The sequence below is a fragment of the Aegilops tauschii genome, chromosome 3 (assembly GCF_002575655.3).
Source record: "Aegilops tauschii subsp. strangulata cultivar AL8/78 chromosome 3, Aet v6.0, whole genome shotgun sequence".
Classification (NCBI taxonomy): Eukaryota; Viridiplantae; Streptophyta; class Magnoliopsida; order Poales; family Poaceae; genus Aegilops; species Aegilops tauschii.
This window is the reverse complement of record NC_053037.3, coordinates 606,719,007-606,740,447: the sequence shown is the minus strand read 5'-3', so window position 1 is coordinate 606,740,447 and position 21,441 is coordinate 606,719,007. Positions and strand designations below refer to the sequence as shown.

General features: G+C 43.7%; 1 protein-coding gene and 1 pseudogene across 1 annotated transcript; both read right to left on the bottom strand.

The window, feature by feature from the left end:
* Positions 1-768: 768 nt before the first annotated feature.
* On the bottom strand, positions 769-3,041 carry LOC109777461 (wall-associated receptor kinase 5-like). The gene is made up of 6 exons (XM_020336094.4): positions 2,764-3,041; positions 2,135-2,535; positions 1,888-2,037; positions 1,682-1,738; positions 1,166-1,603; positions 769-876 (listed from the first exon to the last, which is right to left on the bottom strand). The coding sequence occupies exons 1-6, from the start codon at positions 3,039-3,041 to the stop codon at positions 860-862; spliced, it is 1,341 nt and encodes a 446-aa protein (XP_020191683.1). The 3' UTR covers positions 769-859.
* Positions 3,042-6,141: 3,100 nt separating this feature from the next.
* LOC109777460 (wall-associated receptor kinase 3-like) lies at positions 6,142-18,458 on the bottom strand (annotated as a pseudogene).
* Positions 18,459-21,441: the final 2,983 nt, after the last annotated feature.

Below are 21,441 nucleotides of genomic sequence, written 5' to 3'. Positions count from 1 at the left end.
AGAAAGAGAACCAAAAGTAGAAAATCCAACAGAAAACTGATAAAGACATAGAAAAAGAAGAAAAAAACTATGTGAAACCTTACCTTACCGAAACCGGTGGAAGGTTTCACGAATGTGCAAAACTACTAGCTTTGTTTTTCTTTTTTCGCAAAACCACTAGCTAAGTCAGTGTATTGGGTTGGGCCCTGCGACCACAGCAAATGTAATCCTAAACCACTGCAAGTTTGTAGAAAAAACTATTAACATATACACCACCAAATATATATCATTCAATTCATCATTGCATATTTTTTCACATCATATAAATTTTTTACTGTAAATGTTCATATTGTTTTCTACAAACTTGATCAAACTTTATAAAGTTTGACTTCAGTCAAAGCAAATATGCGGAGTACATAAAAACGGAGGGAGTACTTGTGTTGTTACTGCGGTGCTACATGCCGATGCTGCTGTCATCTAAGCATATTTAAATAGGACGTGGCAATTTACTGAAGAACCAAGAAAGGCAGAAAAATTTCTGAGGCAGGATGGGGCACCCGCTAGCTTCAAAAATTGAAATCCAACCAAAGGGATATCAACCAGGTCTACCTAGGGAAACTCATAGATGACATGCATTCTTCCTCCATACTATATCGTCTACTGAAGTTGTCATCATCAGCATTGGCGTTGGTTTGTTCCACTGGTGTATTTCTTTCTACAGTTTGGATCACTTCAAGTTTTGTCTCAACTTGCCTCATTGTGGGCCTATCTTCACCCTTTAAACTTAAGCACATCAGTGCTACTGCTGCAACTTGTTTGGCCTCTTCAGTCCCTTCTTCGATGACTTGCTGGTCTAGCATCTCACAGATTTTGTCTTGGTTCACTCGCAAGATGAATTCAGCAATTAGACTGGCTCCTGGTGTTGACAGGTCGACACATGGCTTCTTCCTTGTTAATAGCTCCACAAGCATGACACCAAAGCTATATACATCACTTTTCTCGGTGAGTCGCCGTGTGTGGTAGTATTCCGGATCCAAATATCCGAAAGTTCCTTGAACGGCAGTTGTGACTCCAGTTTGGTCAATGGGAATGCCTCTTGAAGCTCCAAAATCCGATACTTTTGTTGTGAGGCGATCGTCAAGTAGTACATTTGCGGACTTGACATCTCTATGGACTATTGATACTGAAGCAGCTGAGTGCAGATAAGAAAGGCACCTTGAGGTTTCAATGGCTATTCTGAGCCGGTCTTTCCATGGCATTGATAGTGGTGTACCGACATGAAGATGATCAGAAAGAGTTCCATTTGAAATGAATTCGTAGACCAACAATGGAACTTCTGTCTCGAGACAACATCCGAAAAGCTTCACTACGTTCCTGTGGTTCACCTGAGAAAGGATGGCAATCTCATTGATGAAATCATCTGTTTCTCTCTGGATTACAACTTTTGACTTCTTGATGGCAACAACATGTTTGTCAGATAAAATCCCTTTGTAGACAGTACCGTGGCCTCCACCTCCGAGTTTTCGAGCCTCGTCAAACTTATTTGTTGCCTTCTCAAGCTCCTGTAAACTGAACAGCATCCTTTCAGCAATATCCTTGTCTACAAGCCGCTGTAGCAACAACCCTCTGTTCTTTTTGAAGAAAAATTCTCTTGACTTCCTTGCTTTCCAAACTAAGAGCTTTCGTCTTATAATGAGAATACTGAGGATAATTAGAAGAGTTCCTACACAGCTGCCGATTCCTACCACTGTTGTAAATCCTGGAGAGTGGATAATCAGTTTACTTGCATCTAGATTTTGAGTAAATAAACAAATCTCGAAGAGTCATGAATATTAATGATATGGTAATATTGTGCTCATATTACAAAGTTATTGACAAAGATCGTTCTCTTCCAATCTTGTCCATTACCTGAAAAAATTCCTTTGGTTGAAGAACATCCATTTTGTTTTCGGGGATCACCAGTGGTGCCATGCGGACAGGTACAAGTATATGACCCTATCAGATTGATGCACTGACCAAAGCAGGGGTACTCGCCTTGACTTGTACACTCGTCGATATCTGCAGTAGTAATGAAGCTAAGTAGTTTCGGGCTTTGTGCACTACTGATTATACACTAGCCATCAAAAAATGAAATACAGGGAGTCTGGTAGCATACCTTGGCATCCATGTTGCACGTAAGGGTTGCCATGGTAGCCATGCCAACACCGGCATGTGTAACCTCCAGTTGAATCATCTGATATAGGATACTCAAGGCACTCACTCCTGTCGCTGAGGCACCCAAAGTCACTTGAATTGCTAGCCGCGGCACACGACAAGTTACTGAACATCCACCTGATAGCCGTTCTAATCGGTACCCCTGGTATGGGGTGTAGTACGCCTTTGGAGGCACCAAGGCTGGTGTCAGACGATGCCGCCTTCTGCAGCATCATGACATTCTTCATCTTGCTCCACCATTTGCTCTCCACCAAAGCAAGACTTGCGTTAACCGGCGGCAAGTTCTCTTTGTCAATGGTGTACTTGATGGGAAACCTATTTGACTCAGAATGCATGTCTATACTGCAGCAACCAATGCCAGGACATGTGCCATTAGTTGCTATCACTGGATGACCCGCACCCGCCATGCATTCCGAGATACAATTGCTGATTGGAGTAGATTCGTCGCCAGGATAAGGCCATTTGCCAGGATCAGGCCATTGAACAATCATATTGATTCCACACCCCAGAACAATGATTTCATTCTTGCCTATTGCTACCCTATACAAGGTGTCGTCAAGGGGGACTGACCAATTCATACGGATGTGACCGTCGTCCGACTCATCCCCCGCCAAGGTGAGGATCCCACTGTCAATGTACAGTGTGCTGTTTGGCGATGATATTTCAAGCACTTCGACTCCGGAACTGTCCATGAAGAGCTTTGGGGGATGATATGTCTCGTTGCAGGCAAGCTTGAAGCCCTCACGGTGGCACCCGGAGGTGATGCCAAATGGGTAAGGTATGCTTATGTTGCCGCATCTGCTGGTGCAGTTAGGCACCGCTATGTTGGCCAAGACTAACACTAACATGGTGGCCAGAAGCAGCAGCAGGGCTGCTATGCTTGCCACACTCATTTGTGTGATGTGGTTGTATGCAGCTCAGCCACACGCAAGTGCTAACTATCCCTTCGTTTGTTTGGTGTATATATAGCCATTGTAGTGTGAAAGAAACTGCAAACTCTTGTCTGTGGTATGTGCCACTTGTATGCAGAATAGACAGGGCTTGTCATATGGCGGTAACTAGTCAATAAAAAGAGTAATACCTGCTTATTTTTCTCTTTCTTACTGACTGTCTGAGGATATCTTCCATCATTTAGTTACCTTCACAAGACATTTGGCACTTTGCAGGGTAGGTAAAAGTCATATGTGACATTAAGTGACCTTCACTTCTACATGAACAAGAATAGTGGAGTACAATTGTCCCTGCCGTCCTGCATTTTTCTATTTACAAGGAACGGCACGCCTGTCAAGTCCGTTGTCCTAATGCCTGATAATAATTTGTTCTTATCGTCTTTCATTGTCTTTGCACAAGAAAGGCTACCCCAATTATTGGATTTATACATAGTTTATACGCATGACTAGTTACTTGCTGGCGACTTCATGAAGCAGTCAAGGAATCACTAGAATAACTGTAAGCCTCAGGCCGGCAGATAAAACATGGAGAATAGCCGTCTAGTTTCTAATATTTTTGCTTGACGTACTGATACTCCAAAGTTGACTGAGTATTACTCCTTTAAATAATTTTAGAGTACCCGCCTCCTTAGACCATCCATGGCATCGCGTGACTCCTTCACCATCCAATCAATTCGTGGTGCCCCTCTGCCTGTCTGGGAGGGGGCTTTGGCTCGCTGCTCGTTCCCCGCTGTTCACGACCCTTTCTGTCGGGAAAATATCAGGTGCTACGGGAGCACCTAAGTTTAGGTGCTCCCGGAGCTCCTCAGCCGTTGGATCTATAATCTAACGGTCATCTAGGGATGCGCTGGATCTGGTTATAATAACGGACTTCTAGGGGTGTTTTTTGAATAAATGCGCGAGCTCTCTCCTTGGCCTTTGGATTTTAGATCCAACGGCTGAGAAGCTCCCGGAGCACCTAAGTTTAGGTGCTCCCGGAGCACCAGATATCTTTCCCCTTTTTGTCCACCTGACTGTTGGAGGTTGTCTATTCAAAGCCACCTGGTCGGACCTCTTTCCGTCCACCAGGTTTTTGGATGTTTTCTCGGGAAGCTGGAGGTTGTCTATTCAACGACGCCTGGTTGGGTATGTTATACCGCACCCGAGGGGTGCATGGAGCTACAGGGTCGCTCGTGTCTCGTGCACCTAGGTGGTGGCCGCTTCTGTGTCGCCAACTACTACTACACAGTGGTCATGCTCACCGTCATTGAGGTGCAGCGCTCCGAGGAGATTCTCCGCTTGATCAAGCACAAGTCGTGCATTTACCCCTTACGTGGGAACTGCTTTGAATGCCTGCTCTAGTAATGTTTTGTTTCTACTTCAACTTTGAAAGAGGTGAGTAGTAAGCATTTGATCACATCTTTTATTCCGCGGTGGTAAGGTCTATTTCTGTTTCACCCTTTGTCTTGTGAGGGAGAACCTTCCAACACAAATACAGGATAAAAAGGGAATGCGTTTGGGCTCTTTTTAGAAACACATTCACATGTAGACACATACATATACATGGTGCATATGTACACTCACCTCATATTGGCGACAAAAGCGCGCCCTATTTCTAAGAGTATCTCCAAGAGATGACTGATCTTGTAAATTTTGAGATTGATGAAGTCATCATACGCACCTCATGGTTGACGAACACATTGTCCTGCATGAATAGCACTGAAAATTGACTAAGTAAGTTTGGGTTGTTCGTAGTCTAGAACTTGCGCTGGTAGTCTAGAACTTGAACCTGGGTAAGTAGGTTTCAATACGAAGTAATAACCTAACCAACTGAGCTCAGTTCACTAATACATTTGGGTTGTTCGTGATGGAAAATAATAATAATGGTAATTTAGTGTTATATGGAAACCTCTCAGAAGGCGTATAAAATATGCTTCAGTTTTGGCATTCTTCTTTTGCTGGCAAGTTTTGTCATAGCCCATATCATATAATGTGCTGATGCGGCCAACGAAACGAGCCACCAACCGCATAGCGTCTTAATCAATTCTACTCCTTCCGTCCCAAAATATAAAACATTTTTTGGCATTACACTAGTGTCTATAAACGTCGACAGAGGCAGTAGAACACTAGACTGAAAAATATACAAGTTAGCATTCTTGATACGACTTGGCTACTGTTTCACAATGGCTTCAAACGTCCGAAGGTTAAGAATATTTATAACCAAGTAGGCATCTATGTCAAATATGCCAAACTCCATGATAAAACTACAGCCATTTTTAGTCTTTTAATGGAAAACACAAACAGTAAGACTTATTGACTTGCCTTTTTACCTTCAGTTGATGAATAGCGTCACCATCGACACTGTGTCTTGGGCATCCACACAGCCGGGAATGTGCCAGAGGGGAAGCAGTCATGTTGGGAGCCGTCGGACGCTGCCGGGATGGAAGAACCTTCGCCCTTCAGGCAAATGCGCTGCATGGATCCAGGCCAAGGGTTAAGGAAACCACGTGCCCCGTGTCACCGGAGGAAAATAGCAAGGGCGGAGGCTAATAGTCGCCGTCTAAAGTGCACGCGTGTGATACCTTTTTCTCCCGTTGCAATGCACGGGCATGTTTCCTAGTGCATTTTAAAAAGTCAATGTGAAAAACATATAAAAAGAAAGAGAACCAAAAGTAGATAATCCAACAGAAAACTGATAAAGACATAGAAAAGGGAGAAAAAAACTATGTGAAACCTTACCTTACCGAAACCGGTGGAAGGTTTCACGAATGTGCAAAACTACTAGCTTTGTTTTTCTTTTTTCGCAAAACCACTAGCTAAGTCAGTGTATTGGGTTGGGCCCTGCGACCACAGCAAATGTAATCCTAAACCACTGCAAGTTTGTAGAAAAAACTATTAACATATACACCGCCAAATATATATCATTCAATTCATCATTGCATATTTTTTTCACATCATATAAATTTTTTACTGTAAATGTTCATATTGTTTTCTACAAACTTGATCAAACTTTATAAAGTTTGACTTCAGTCAAAGCGAATATGCGGAGTACATAAAAACGGAGGGAGTACTTGTGTTGTTACTGCGGTGCTACATGCCGATGCTGCTGTCATCTAAGCATATTTAAATAGGACATGGCAATTTACTGAAGAACCAAGAAAGGCAGAAAAATTTCTGAGGCAGGATGGGGCACCCGCTAGCTTCAAAAATTGAAATCCAACCAAAGGGATATCAACCAGGTCTACCTAGGGAAACTCATAGATGACATGCATTCTTCCTCCATACTATATCGTCTACTGAAGTTGTCATCATCAGCATTGGCGTTGGTTTGTTCCACTGGTGTATTTCTTTCTACGGTTTGGATCACTTCAAGTTTTGTCTCAACTTGCCTCATTGTGGGCCTATCTTCACCCTTTAAACTTAAGCACATCAGTGCTACTGCTGCAACTTGTTTGGCCTCTTCAGTCCCTTCTTCGATGACTTGCTGGTCTAGCATCTCACAGATTTTGTCTTGGTTCACTCGCAAGATGAATTCAGCAATTAGACTGGCTCCTGGTGTTGACAGGTCGACACATGGCTTCTTCCTCGTTAATAGCTCCACAAGCATGACACCAAAGCTATATACATCACTTTTCTCGGTGAGTCGCTGTGTGTGGTAGTATTCCGGATCCAAATATCCGAAAGTTCCTTGAACGGCAGTTGTGACTCCAGTTTGGTCAATGGGGATGCCTCTCGAAGCTCCAAAATCCGATACTTTTGCTGTGAGGCGATCGTCAAGTAGTACATTTGCGGACTTGACATCTCTATGGACTATTGATACTGAAGCAGCTGAGTGCAGATAAGCAAGGCACCTTGAGGTTTCAATGGCTATTCTGAGCCGGTCTTTCCATGGCATTGATAGTGGTGTATCGACATGAAGATGATCAGAAAGAGTTCCATTTGAAATGAATTCGTAGACCAACAATGGAACTTCTGTCTCGAGACAACATCCGAAAAGCTTCACTACGTTCCTGTGGTTCACCTGAGAAAGGATAGCAACCTCATTGATGAAATCATCTGTCTCTCTCTGAATTAAAACTTTCGACTTCTTGATGGCAACAACACGTTTGTCAGATAAAATCCCTTTGTAGACAGTGCCGTGGCCCCCACCTCCAAGGTTTCGATCCTCGTCAAACTTATTTGTTGCCTTCTCAATCTCTTCTAAATTGAACAACATCCTTTCAGCGATATCCTCGTCTTCAAGCCGCTGTAGCAACAACCCTCTGTTCTTTTTGAAGAAAAATTCTCTTGACTTCCTTGCTTTCCAAACTATGAGATTTCGTCTTGCAATGAGAGCACTCAGAATAATCAGAAGAGTGCCTAGACCGCTGCCAATTCCTAGCGCAGGTGCAAATCCTGGAGAGTACATAATCAATTCACTTTCATCTAGATTATGAGTAAGTAATCAAATCTATGAAAGAGTCTTGAATATTAACGATACAGTTATTTTGACTTATATTACAAAGTTATAATAGCATCTTCCAATCCTTGTTCATTACCTGGAAATTTTGCTTTGGCTGATCTTGTTGAAGAACATCCATTTTTTTCGAGGATTACCAGTGGTGCCATGCGGACAGGTACAGGTATATGACCCTATCAGATTGATGCACCGACCAAAGCAAGGGTACTCGCCTTGGCTTGCACACTCGTCGATATCTGCAGTAGTAATGAAGCTAAGTAGTGTTGGGCTTTGTGCACTATTGATTATACAGGGAGAGTCTAGCCATCAAAAAAATGAAATACAGGGAGTCTAGTTCTAGTAGCATATATACCTTGGCAGCCATGTTGCACGTAAGGGTTGCCTTGGTAACCATGCCAACACTGGCATGTGTGACCTCCTATTGCATCATTCGGTGTAAGGTACAAAAGGCACTTGCTGTTGTCGCTGAGGCACCCAAAGTCACTTGAATTGCTAGCTTCAGCACACGACAAGTTACTGAACACCCAACTGATAGCTGTTCTAATTGGTACCCTGGTATGGGGTGTAGTACGCCTTTGGAGGCACCAAGGCTGGTGTCAGACGATGCTACCTTCTGCAGCATCAGGACATTCTTCTTCTTGCTCAACCATTCCCACTCCACCAAAGCAACACTTGAGTTGAGCAGCGGCAAGTTCTCTTCGTTCATAGAGTACGTGATGAGAAACCTATTTGAGTCATAAAGGGTACCTGTAGTGCAACAACCATTGTCAGGAATGTAGGAGATATGCCCTAGAGGCAATAATAAATGATATTATTTATCTCCGAGTTCATAATTATGTTTATGTTCCATGCTATAACTGCAATGATTCTCGAGTCTGCAATATCCACGAGGCTCGGAGGAAGACTCATATGCACGTGTGGAATAATAAACGGTAAGAAGTATTCCTAGTCTGGCCTCTAAGACTAGCTCAAGTGTTGCATGATGATTCTGTTTTCCTGGTCATGGGCATGTCTATGCCAGCAACTTTGAGGGCACGATGTTAAGAGAACATTTGTGTTGAATCGACCCGGATTGATGTTATGCCATGAGATTCATTCGTCACAAGTTTATTGGTACATAACACAGAGATGGTTAACGTTTGCATGATTCCTTAGACCATGAGAGTATCGAGTTTCTTCATGCTTGCTTCATGAACTTTGGGGTTTGTTAAACGTCATCCGTAAATGGGTGGCTATTACGGCGGCTTACGGGTTCATGGAAAAGTGTGTCAAGTAACTTGATAGCTCAAGATTGGGATTTGCTCCTCCGACGATGGAGAGATATCTCTGGGCCCTCTCGGTGTTACGGTATCCATCATCGTCTGGCCAGACACTTTGTGATTTGATCACGGGGATGCCGGAACACGATAACGAGAAAAGAGAACAATACCGGTAACGAGGTAACTAGCATAGTGGACAAGTTGTTGATCCACGGGAATGCCAAGATGTCTCACCTCGGGTATTTGTAACATATCGCGAAGCAACAGGAATAGCACACGGCAACTGGAGGTTCACTCGAATATTTATTCGTGTGGGTATAGGGGTCAATATGGGTGTCCACGGCTCCGATGTTGATCATTGATCGGAAGGGGTTCCGAGTCATGTCTATACTTCACCGAACCTATAGGGTCACACGCTTAAGGGTCATCTATCTGCTGAATACTAGACAGGGAGTCTGAGAGAAAATCATCGAAAAAGTTTCGGACACCGAAAAGTTTCGGACAGCGGAATCGTACCGCAGAGAGAGGTCATCGGATAAGTTTTGATGATACCGAAAAGTTGTTTCGGGATACACCATTAAGTCAAATTGGTTTCGGCACATGCCTGATAATTCTTGGAGGATGCCAGAATCATTCTGGAAGCTTTTTGGAATTTTCTGAGATAAAAACCGGAAATGTTCCGGAGCTGCCGGAGCCACTTCAGATGCGTTTCGCAGATGAAAATCACTAAAACCGGAATTGTTTCGGAACGCGTTGAAAATCATTTTAGTGGGTACTGGAAATGTTCTTAGCCCACATAAATATTTTCAGTTCGATCAGACGCTGAAAAATGTCGTCGTGAATAGTGAAAATCAGCTTTATGGTTACTTTATGGAAAGCCACCTTTTGGGGCTTTGCTCCAAAAGATCTTGGGGATGACATGGATGGATAGGAGCCATTTTTTGGGCCCCTCATGGGGGTGTGGCCGGCCACATGGAGTATCCCCCCTTGGGGACCCTCTTGTTCCTTGGTTTCACTCCTAGGTCCTTGTGGAAGGACTTCATTCATGTGCATTTTGGGTTTTTTGTGAAACTACCCTACCCCCTTGGGATTTCCTATAAATAGAGGTGGAGGGGCAGCCCTCCACACTCATCCCTTGCTCTCATACACATGCCATGCATTATCTGGCTTCTTCTCTCCCTCCCACGAAAAGAGTTTCGTAGAGCTGTCTGGGTTCCGGCAGGAACTAGTTCTGGACGGCGAAGCCCTGCCGGATAGATGACACCGTATGTGTGCAACTCTGTAGAGAGATCGTAGTTTCGGTCTTAGTTCGTGAGTGCCTCCCGAAGGGCTGTCCGTGTGACCGTCCGAGTTTCGAAGGTCCTCCCGAAGGGCTGTCCGAGTGACCGTTCGAGTTTCGAAGGTCCTCCCGAAGGGCTGTCCGCGACACCGTCCGGGGGGCTGTTCGACCGCCTCCCGGAGGGCTGTCTGAGGAGCAGATGAGGGTATACATCCTCGCGGTTGGGAGGTTGTAAATCCTAGCTGCGGGGATCTGCACCGCCGATCGTCATCGACTCTACTTCCCGCTGCGCTACGAGTCGGTAACGAAAAAGATCAAACCATGTATGCAGTCTCCATAGTGGTCCTGGGCTGGTGTGTAGGTCGGAAAATTTTTGTTTTCTGCTGCGTTCCCCTACAGTGGCATCATGAGCCGTGCTATGCGTAGATGCAGGTTTCGATCTAGAATACATAGAGATGTATGGGTATTGCATAATATAATTAGGTAGTAGATGAGATCTATTGCTGAAAATTATTTATGCGGGTGACAGATGAAATCTGTTACCCGACGTTCTTGTTGCTTCCCTAGAATTTGCGTTTGCTCAATCTCGAGACAGCATGGTGGAATTTGACAAAGTTCTGGCAATCCGTGATCCTGATTGATCATGGAAGTGCTATCAGTTCTTTGGGTTCTGCCGTAGTCAAAAGAAAGATGAAATTCGCAGATGAAAGGGCATTGCAGATATGATCTGCACGGGGGTCATGCGTATGACGAAGTTTAGTATGGGGCTCGAGATTTAATTATCCCGTGTTTCATACACCCCGAGATGTTAATCTAGCAACTTAAATAATCATACTTGATGATAAAACGTTGGTAGCTGCGGTTTAAGTCAAAACCTTAGAAGCCACGTAAAATAAAATTTTGCATAAACCTATTAGAGGCGTCTAACTTGGTTTTGCAGGATGTGCATGTGATGTGGTATAGCAGTGCTCATACTAATTCGATTATGTATGAGATGACTATATGATGTAATTTGATTAACATGACCTGCGTGTCATGATTCGGCATGATGGCTGGAGCCATATGATTGCACTTTAATGACCTGCGTGTCAACCTTGTTGTAATGCATTATTTTGTTAGCTATAGAGATAGCAATATTATCTGGTGCATCAACAAGGTGGTGGCAATCTTCGCGAAGGTGAACACCGACGCGAATGCCGAAGACGAAGAAATGAAATACTTCTCCGTCAGAAGGGCTATACCATATCATGCTATTATGAATTGCCTGAGATGTTTATCCCTTATGATGCACCCTTCTTGATTGCGCGGTAGTCGCTTTTATTAGGGTGATCTCTCACTTAAAATATCAAGTAGTTAGTGTTCTCCCATGTGTAGCACCGTCACGGCACCTATCTTTTCGGGGTGCGCCATGGATGCATGGGTACGAATGATTAGAGAAGTGTGAGGCGGGTGAGGTCAGACCTCGCAGCAAGATCACTTGGTTGTCTTGACGTTCATGGCAGGATCGTCCTGAGCTCGGAACACACGCATCGAAAGATGAGCAAGAGTCACATAGAGATGTGATCGGCAAGTTGGCCTACCGATTAAAATTCCCGTTATGAGATGATGATTCTATGGCGATGAATTAAAGTCTGGATCCTGTATCACTCAAAATTAATTGTGAGAGATATTGATTTGAGTGGGAGCGCACTGTTGAATTAACATGTTTAATTCTCAGTGCAATTAATTATGAACACTGTCTAAGTGTTTCTTGCATAATAGTTGTAGAATAATGGCTCACATTTCCACCTTCCCTATTAAAATTGAATAGCTGTTAAATATCTGGTTAAAACTTTACGATTGGTAACGTAATATGAGGATTGTCCTCAAAAGTGCCGAGAAGGACTTTGTCCTATCGCATGCTTTCCGTATCCTCCCGCTAATGCTATGGATCATGTGACTCTCGTCCTTCGATCCAAAAGCTAGAATTCTGTTATGGTCAAGTGGAATATGTTTGCTTCCATGAAACCCAAACTTCTAAAGTTGGGATAGTTATATGATATTCATGGAACTGAAAATTATTTTCAGATACAAACAAAGCAATGTTTGTTTGCAAGTATTAGTAAAAGTGTTTACTATGCATTTGACTGTTGGGAAAGGGATCCAGAAGAACGCCTGTCATATAATGAAAGGTGAATAAAACAACAACTTAAAGAGAAAGGAAGTGTCCAAAGGGTGTTAGTATGACTTACACGCCTAGGAAGTCCGGGGCTAATGCCACTCTTAAGTTGGGTGCTTCTTCTGAGAGTAGGAGAAATACTAAAAGTTAAACTGCTAGAAGTATAAAGGCAAAAGGAAAGAAGACTGGAATATCCAGCTCATGTATGAATGTCATACAAGTTTTTGATGTATAGAAGGCTGGTCAAAGATATAGTTCTTGCGAATTATGGTTAAACATGTTAATCACTAATTCTTGGGTATTGTGAGTTCATCACAAGAATGCCCGCTAGATTGCATTCTGTTGCAACTCGATGTAAGAACTACTATGGCCTGAAAGACTAGCTAGAAATGAGGTTAAGGTATACACAGGGAACATAGTAAATGTTACTATACCTTCCATCGGTGTATTGCCGTCTGTATTTATTTTCATAATTCATTTAGAGTTTTACAAACTCTATCCCATTGCATAAGGCATCTTGCAAGAAGGTTGTTCATAAGAGAACTTTTTATGTTCGATGTTATGAATAACACAAGGGCCATACTTTCATTATGAATGAGATGTATGTTATGAATATTGATAATAATACAATACCTCTGGGTTTACTTTTCATAATTCATTTTAGAGTTTCATACACTCTAGCCCATTGCACAATGTTTGTTGCAAAAGAGTTGTTCATAAAAACAATAATTGTTGTTAAGTATTATGAATAACATAAGGGCCATACTTCCATCATCGATGGGACGTATGTTATGAATATTGAGGGTAATATGATACATCCATAACACTGACGCTAAATGTCGCAAGACTAAAAGAATACCACACAAGTGTGGCACTACATTTGGTCACATTGGAGAAACCCGCATGGAAAATTCCATTATGATGGATTTTTGAAGTCTTTTTGATTTTGAATCATCTGACACTTGCAACTTTCCTCCGAAAAGTGAAGTGACTAAAATACCATTCACAGGCCATAAGGAACGAACAACAAACTTATTAGTGATCATACATTTGATGTGTGTAGTCCGATAAGTGTTGTTAGTGGTGGATTTATTTATCTTCAGAAATGACTCAAGTAGATATATGGATATTTACTTGATGAGACGTAAGTCTGGATCTTTTGAAATCATTCGAAAGGTTCTCAAAAATGAAGTAGAAGTTATTGTAACAAGAAAATTATGTTTCTGCAATTTGATTGCACAAAGGAATATTTGAGTTACATGTTTAGCGAATGTCTGATGAGTTGTGAAAGGGGTTTCATAGACTTGCACCTCCCGGAACACCACTGCAAGTGGAAAGTCCGTGGAGATGTAATCAAACCATTTATGACATGGTAAGGTCAAAGATGACATAAATAAATTTGCCATTATCCCTTTTAAAGTGATGCTTTAGAGACTGCGGCTTTTACACTGAAAAGAGATACATCGGGTCTGTTGAAATGAAGCCATGGTATGGTACGCCCAACCATGTTATATCTTTTCTTAACATTTGGAATATGGGGCTTGTGTAAAAGGTTACAAACCTATTCCAAATCAGACAAGTGCTACTTTGTAGGTTATACCAAAATGTTGGGCATTCCTCCCTCACTATACCGAGGCAAATAGTTTTGCCGCGAAACGGTGTGCTTTTAAAGAGAATGGTTCTTTCTAAAAGGTGAGTGGGAGAATAGTGCAACTCGACGAGATAAACAGTATCTTCATCAGATCAAAGGAAAGAGACCTTGGAAGAAATTCCAGAGTTTCCTACTGCGACTGATACAGAAGTCTCTACAATAAAATGTATGAACTTCGGTCGAACTTGCAGCTGAACCACGTAGGCAAGGCTCGTGCAAACCTCTCAGGTGCGCAAACGAGATATTGTTGTTAGACAACATTATACCTACGATACACAAGGAAGCGTTGATGGGCCCTGACTCCGGAATTGGCTAAATGCCAATACAACCCGAGTTAGTTTCCATATAAGTGATTCAAGATTAAAACCTTGATACACCTTTCGGAAGACTTAGAGTCTAACGAATATTTATGAAACTTAAAACTGATACGGATAAAATGTTTTATCCATAAAGCTCGACTTGTTGAAATAACAAGTTCAAGAGTTGACTACGATGAGGTTGTTTTCATCGTAGCGATGCTTAAAGTCGGTTCGGGTTGAACTAGCAATTAATACATATTTCAATCATGAGATATGAAACATGGATGATAAAAGGATTTCCATCTGATGGAAATGAAAGCTAGGACTTGTATATGATACAGTCCAAAGTAATTTGTCGATCCAGAGGATGCTAGTAGGTATGCAAACTTCAGAGTTCCAGCAATGGACAGAAGAGAGCAAAATGGAGTTGGAATCTTCGTGTTTTGATGAAATGGTCAAAGGGGTTTTGACTTCATCAATGGGTAACGAAGATGCTTGTAATTCAAGAAAGTAAGTGGGAGCGTAATAATATTTCTAAAAACCTTATGTGCTTGGCACATTGGTAATTGGAAATAAATTTCTTGACACAAATTAGGACTTCATTTGAAAATAGTTTTTCGATGAAGTGCTTAGGCTAAATAGCCTCAATATTAGGCATGATGATCTATGGAGATAGATTTACCTAATGGGGCTAAGCAATGAATACATATTGACAAGATGCTAAAACCTTTTAGCATTTAAAACTCCAAGGAGTGATTCTTGCCAAAGTCACATGGAAAGAGTTTTTGCAAGACTCGGTGTCCCAAAACACTGATGAGTAAAATACATGATTCCACACACTTTTGTGTTTGGATTAATCATGTATTCCATGGTATGTAAAACAACCAGATATGTCCGATACTCCCAAGGTGTTGCGAGTATGGATACCAAAGTGATCAAATTACTAATCATGGGACAACAGTGAAAGATGTCACAGAGTACTAGAGTAAGTACTGATGAGATGGTTTTCTCGCAAGCGGAGATCATGAAGAGTTCATTGTAAAATGTTACATCGATAGAGTCTTCATCTTTTCTCCATGCGATTTTCGATTTAAATTAAGGGTTTTGTGTAACACACAATGTGGTGGCACAGTTAGTTGGAATTTGTTCAAACTAGTTACTGTGGCGAATTCTATAACAAGGGCTAAGTATGTTGACGCTTTAGAAGCGACAAAGAAGATGTTGAATCATATAGTTCATTCATGAACTTAGTATAGTTCCAAGATGGCTTTTGACAATGGGACACTACTGCAGGTAGTTGCTCCATAACTTAGTCTGAGGAATCCAGGTTCGACCTGTGATTCACATACATACAAAGCCAAGTCCACACAAAATATGAATTTTGTGAAAACGTGAAAACGCGAGGACATGCAAAGATACACACGGAACTGAAGTCGTCAGATCCGTTGGACATCAGGCTATACCACAAGCGAAGCATATTTACACCGGTGTGCCACAGGTGTGAAGTGCATTAGCATAAGCTAGATTATTGACTCTAGTGCAAGTGGGAGTCTGTAGGAGATATGCCCTAGAGGCAATAATAAATGATATTATTTATCTCCGAGTTCATAATTATGTTTATGTTCCATGCTATAACTGCAATGATTCTCGAGTCTACAATATCCACGAGGCTCGGAGGAAGACTCATATGCACGTGTGGAATAATAAACGGTAAGAAGTATTCCTAGTCTGGCCTCTAAGACTAGCTCAAGTGTTGCATGATGATTCTGTTTTCCTGGTCATGGGCATGTCTATGCCAGCAACTTTGAGGGCACAATGTTAAGAGAACATTTGTGTTGAATCGACCCGGATTGATGTTATGCCATGAGATTCATTCGTCACAAGTTTATTGGTACATAACACAGAGATGGTTAACGTTTGCATGATTCCTTAGACCATGAGAGTATCGAGTTTCTTCATGCTTGCTTCATGAACTTTGGGGTTTGTTAAACGTCATCCGTAAATGGGTGGCTATTACGGCGGCTTACGGGTTCATGGAAAAGTGTGTCAAGTAACTTGATAGCTCAAGATTGGGATTTGCTCCTCCGACGATGGAGAGATATCTCTGGGCCCTCTCGGTGTTACGGTATCCATCATCGTCTGGCCAGACACTTTGTGATTTGATCACGGGGATGCCGGAACACGATAACGAGAAAAGAGAACAATACCGGTAACGAGGTAACTAGCATAGTGGACAAGTTGTTGATCCACGGGAATGCCAAGATGTCTCACCTCGGGTATTTGTAACATATCGCGAAGCAACAGGAATAGCACACGGCAACTGGAGGTTCACTCGAATATTTATTCGTGTGGGTATAGGGGTCAATATGGGTGTCCACGGCTCCGATGTTGATCATTGATCGGAAGGGGTTCCGGGTCATGTCTATACTTCACCGAACCTATAGGGTCACACGCTTAAGGGTCATCTATCTGCTGAATACTAGACAGGGAGTCTGAGAGAAAATCACCGAAAAAGTTTCGGACAGCGGAATCGTACCGCAGAGAGAGGTCATCGGATAAGTTTTGATGATACCGAAAAGTTGTTTCGGGATACACCATTAAGTCAAATTGGTTTCGGCACATGCCTGATAATTCTTGGAGGATGCCAGAATCATTCTGGAAGCTTTTTGGAATTTTCTGAGATAAAAACCGGAAATGTTCCGGAGCTGCCGGAGCCACTTCAGATGCGTTTCGCAGATGAAAATCACTAAAACCGGAATTGTTTCGGAACGCGTTGAAAATCATTTTAGTGGGTACTGGAAATGTTCTTAGCCCACATAAATATTTTCAGTTCGATCAGACGCTGAAAAATGTCGTCGTGAATAGTGAAAATCAGCTTTATGGTTACTTTATGGAAAGCCACCTTTTGGGGCTTTGCTCCAAAAGATCTTGGGGATGACATGGATGGATAGGAGCCATTTTTTGGGCCCCTCATGGGGGTGTGGCCGGCCACATGGGGTATCCCCCCTTGGGGACCCTCTTGTTCCTTGGTTTCACTCCTAGGTCCTTGTGGAAGGACTTCATTCATGTGCATTTTGGGTTTTTTGTGAAACTACCCTACCCCCTTGGGATTTCCTATAAATAGAGGTGGAGGGGCAGCCCTCCACACTCATCCCTTGCTCTCATACACATGCCATGCATTATCTGGCTTCTTCTCTCCCTCCCACGAAAAGAGTTTCGTAGAGCTGTCTGGGTTCCGGCAGGAACTAGTTCTGGACGGCGAAGCCCTGCCGGATAGATGACACCGTATGTGTGCAACTCTGTAGAGAGATCGTAGTTTCGGTCTTAGTTCGTGAGTGCCTCCCGAAGGGCTGTCCGTGTGACCGTCCGAGTTTCGAAGGTCCTCCCGAAGGGCTGTCCGAGTGACCGTTCGAGTTTCGAAGGTCCTCCCGAAGGGCTGTCCGCGACACCGTCCGGGGGGCTGTTCGACCGCCTCCCGGAGGGCTGTCTGAGGAGCAGATGAGGGTATACATCCTCGCGGTTGGGAGGTTGTAAATCCTAGCTGCGGGGATCTGCACCGCCGATCGTCATCGACTCTACTTCCCGCTGCGCTACGAGTCGGTAACGAAAAAGATCAAACCATGTATGCAGTCTCCATAGTGGTCCTGGGCTGGTGTGTAGGTCGGAAAATTTTTGTTTTCTGCTGTGTTCCCCTACAAGGAAGACATGCGCCATCAATTGCTATCACAGGATGGCGCGGCATGCATTCCAGAGGACAAGAGCTGCTTGGAGATTCCTCGCCAAGATAAGGCCAGCTTTGAGCAGAAGGCCATTGAACATGGAAACTGATTCCACACCCCAGAACAATCATTGTATTCCCTGCTGTCCTATATAGGCTGTCGTTAAGGGGGACTGACCAATTCATACGGATATGACCGTCGGGCCCCTCATCGCCCGCCAAGGTGAGGATCCCACTGTCAATGTACAGTGTGCTGTCTTGCGATGATATTTCAAGCACTTCGACTCCGGAGCTGTTCATGAAGAGCTTTGGGGGATGATATGTCTCGTTGCAGGCGAGCTCGAAGCCTTCACGGTGGCACCCGGCACTGAGGCCGAACGGGTAAGGTATGCTTATGTTGCCGCATCTGCTGGTGCAGTTGGGCAATGCGATGTTGGCCGAGACTAGCACTAACATGGTGGCCAGAAGCTGCAGAATGTGCAGCCGGGCCGCTGCTGTACTTGCCACACTCATTTGTGTGATATGGTTGGAGGGAGAAATAGTGATAGCAACGTTTACAAGGAATGCTGGGATAGGTTGGTTGTATGCTGCTCAGCCAGACGGAAGTGCTAACTATCCCTTTGTTTGGTGTATATATAGCCATTGTAGTGTAAAACTGCAAGCATACGTACATGGACAAGAGTGGATGGAAACTTCAATTCTGTCGAGTCCAATTGTCCAAATGCTTGGCAATGAGGAGTTCCTGTCGTCCTACATTTTTGTATGCCCAAGGAACTGCAAGCCTGTCAAGTCTGTCATCCTAATGCCTATCTCCTTCCATTTGTCTCTGCACAAATAAGGCCACCACAATTATTGGATTGATTATACGCATGGCTAGTTACTTGCTGCCGACTTCATAAATCAGTCAAAGGAATCACTGGAATGACTATATAAGACTCAGGCCGGCCGATAAAACAAACATGGATCACAGCCGTCTAGTTTCTATTATTTTGCTTTGGCGTACTGTCAGTGATACTCCAAAGCTGACCGAGTATTACTTACTAGTATTTATTAAAGCATGTCAATACCTACTCCTTTAAAGGATGTTAATATCCGCCTCCTCAGACCATCCATGGCGTCACGCGAGCCCTCCACCGTTCGATCGATTCGCGGCGCCCCATCGCATTGGTATGTTCCTTGATCGTCACCGCGACGGATCCGGAGGTCAATGACCGGTGGGCCACGTCCATGTGAGGGTCCCCCCTGATCTGCAGGCTTTTGCGTCGACCGTCTCATGCATTTTTGTATGGGCTGGGGGACGCAACCTGGTCGTAGCTCTGTCTCTCTACTCGGTTGTTGGACGCTGCTGGGGCTACGTGAACGGCGGATCGGAGGTCGTTGGGTCTCAGTGTATTTCTTTTTATGTTCTCTTTATCTTATGTTAGATAACCTCTTCTCTCTTTGTCTGTGCCGGCTCTTGTGTAATCTCTTCATGTAGTGTCTCTTGCGTTGTTGTGTGGGGAGGAGGGGGTCAGACGTTTGGCCCGCTACTTGTTCCTGGGTGTTCACCCAGGGGCGGAGACACAGCATCCCTCAACAATAAATAGTACCGCGGACAAGTACAAAGTTCCTGCAAAATCACTAGTTTTTTTAGGGAGTAAATGCAAAAATCACTAGGTAAGTAGTACTCCTTGCAAAGGTCACATCCCCTCATGATGACAACTGGTACACTGCATGCGCGACACTTGTCACAATATAAGAGTTCTGATATATATATTTTCATAGATCCCATTTTAAAAATGTTTTATATCATAATTGTGCATCTAAATCACGAACCATTTCACCGTTGGATTTCTTGCATTGAGATCTTCGAAAGTAGATCCCATGTTAGTAGGTTTAGATGCAAAAAGAGAAAACAAAATAGAAATCAAGCAAAATGAAAATAGAAAAATAGAAATATAAAAGACAGAAATCGAGAAAAAAAAACCTGGAAACCTGGAAAAGCAAAACAAGAAAACCGAAAAGCAGAGTCGGACTTTTCACATTTTTTTGGAAAGCACACCCTTGTTTTTTCGCTTTTCAAAAGTGTGCTTCACTGTGAAGCACACATGTGCTTTTTTTTTTACTTTTTGAGAAGCATAGGTGTGCTTCATGCGGATGCACAACTATGCTTCACTGTCGTGGAATTGTCACGGCAGATATCCTAGCAGAAGGACTTAGTCGTGGAGCCATCGCAACGATGTTAGCTTAAAGGGGTTAAACGGGACAAAGGACACCGGGAGTTTATACTGGTTCGGCCCCTTGCGATGAAGGTAAAGGCCTAATCCAGTTTGAGGTGGTATTGCTTCGGTTCCGATTACCAGGGAGCGAATACGCTTAACCTAGCTTTCGATCTCTTGTTTCTTGCCCTAAACCGTCGTCGGGTCGTCCCTTTATATACGCAGGTTGACGCCCAGCGGCTCATGGAGTCCCGGCCGGCTCATATACAACGTGTCCGGCTCGGTGACTAATTACACATGCCTTATAATACAAGTCATACATATGTGGCGGTTTACACCTGTAGGCCTTAAGTCTCCTTTGGGCTTCGGGCCTTCAGTAAGCCTGCTTCGTGAACCGCCATCTTCAACATCTTCATGGGCTTTGTCATAACAAACCACCAGCGGTATAATCCGGCCTCTCCTGGGCGGGTTATACCCAATAGTTATATCCCAACATTAGGCCCCAGGTTGATTTAAACTTGTTTATATCAATCTTCCGCACTTAGAAAAGATCCTTCTTCATTTATTCTTGTGAGGCCTTGTAACCCGCCGTGACGTCACATGCCATTAATATTACACAAGGCCCAAATCTTAATATATCTTGTATTTTTAATAAGCTCCCGAAAATCAAGGCGTCTGCGCTGTCCCATATCCATTTTTTGGCCTCCTCGATTCCTGCGCTTGCCACTTATCATTTCGACGTTATAAATAGGGCTAGGGGTCCCTTTCACTTTCCCCCCTTGCCTCCTCGTCTCTGTCTTCCACCTCGCGTCGCCTCAGCGCCCGAGCTCCACCGCCGCCGTCGACCTTTGCCACTGCCTCAACAACGGCCGCGGCATCAACCTGAATCGACCAGAGTTCGTCCGCGCACCTCCACTGTTCAACAGCTCTGATGAGCTCTCTCCTTCCTTTTCACATAGATCCCATTAGGGTTTCCACGAGTTCATCGGAGTTCATCTTCGTTCTTCGCTGTAGCTTGTGATTTTGATTCAAACTTGGTATCCCTCCTACGCGGTGATAGTCATAGCACTCATTTTTGCTATTAGAGCATCTCCTTTTGCATAAGAAATCCGATCTGGACACATGAACTGCTCAAGCACTGTAATTTAGGTATGCCGGCGTTGGTCTCGCCGTGGCTGCGGCGGCCATGGCCATGGCCAGCGGCAAGCAGCTGCTCGCATCTGGAGACCATCCATCCTCCCGATTCACATCGCCGCTGCTAACTACTCGCGCGAGCAAGCATGACGCCCCGTGCCATC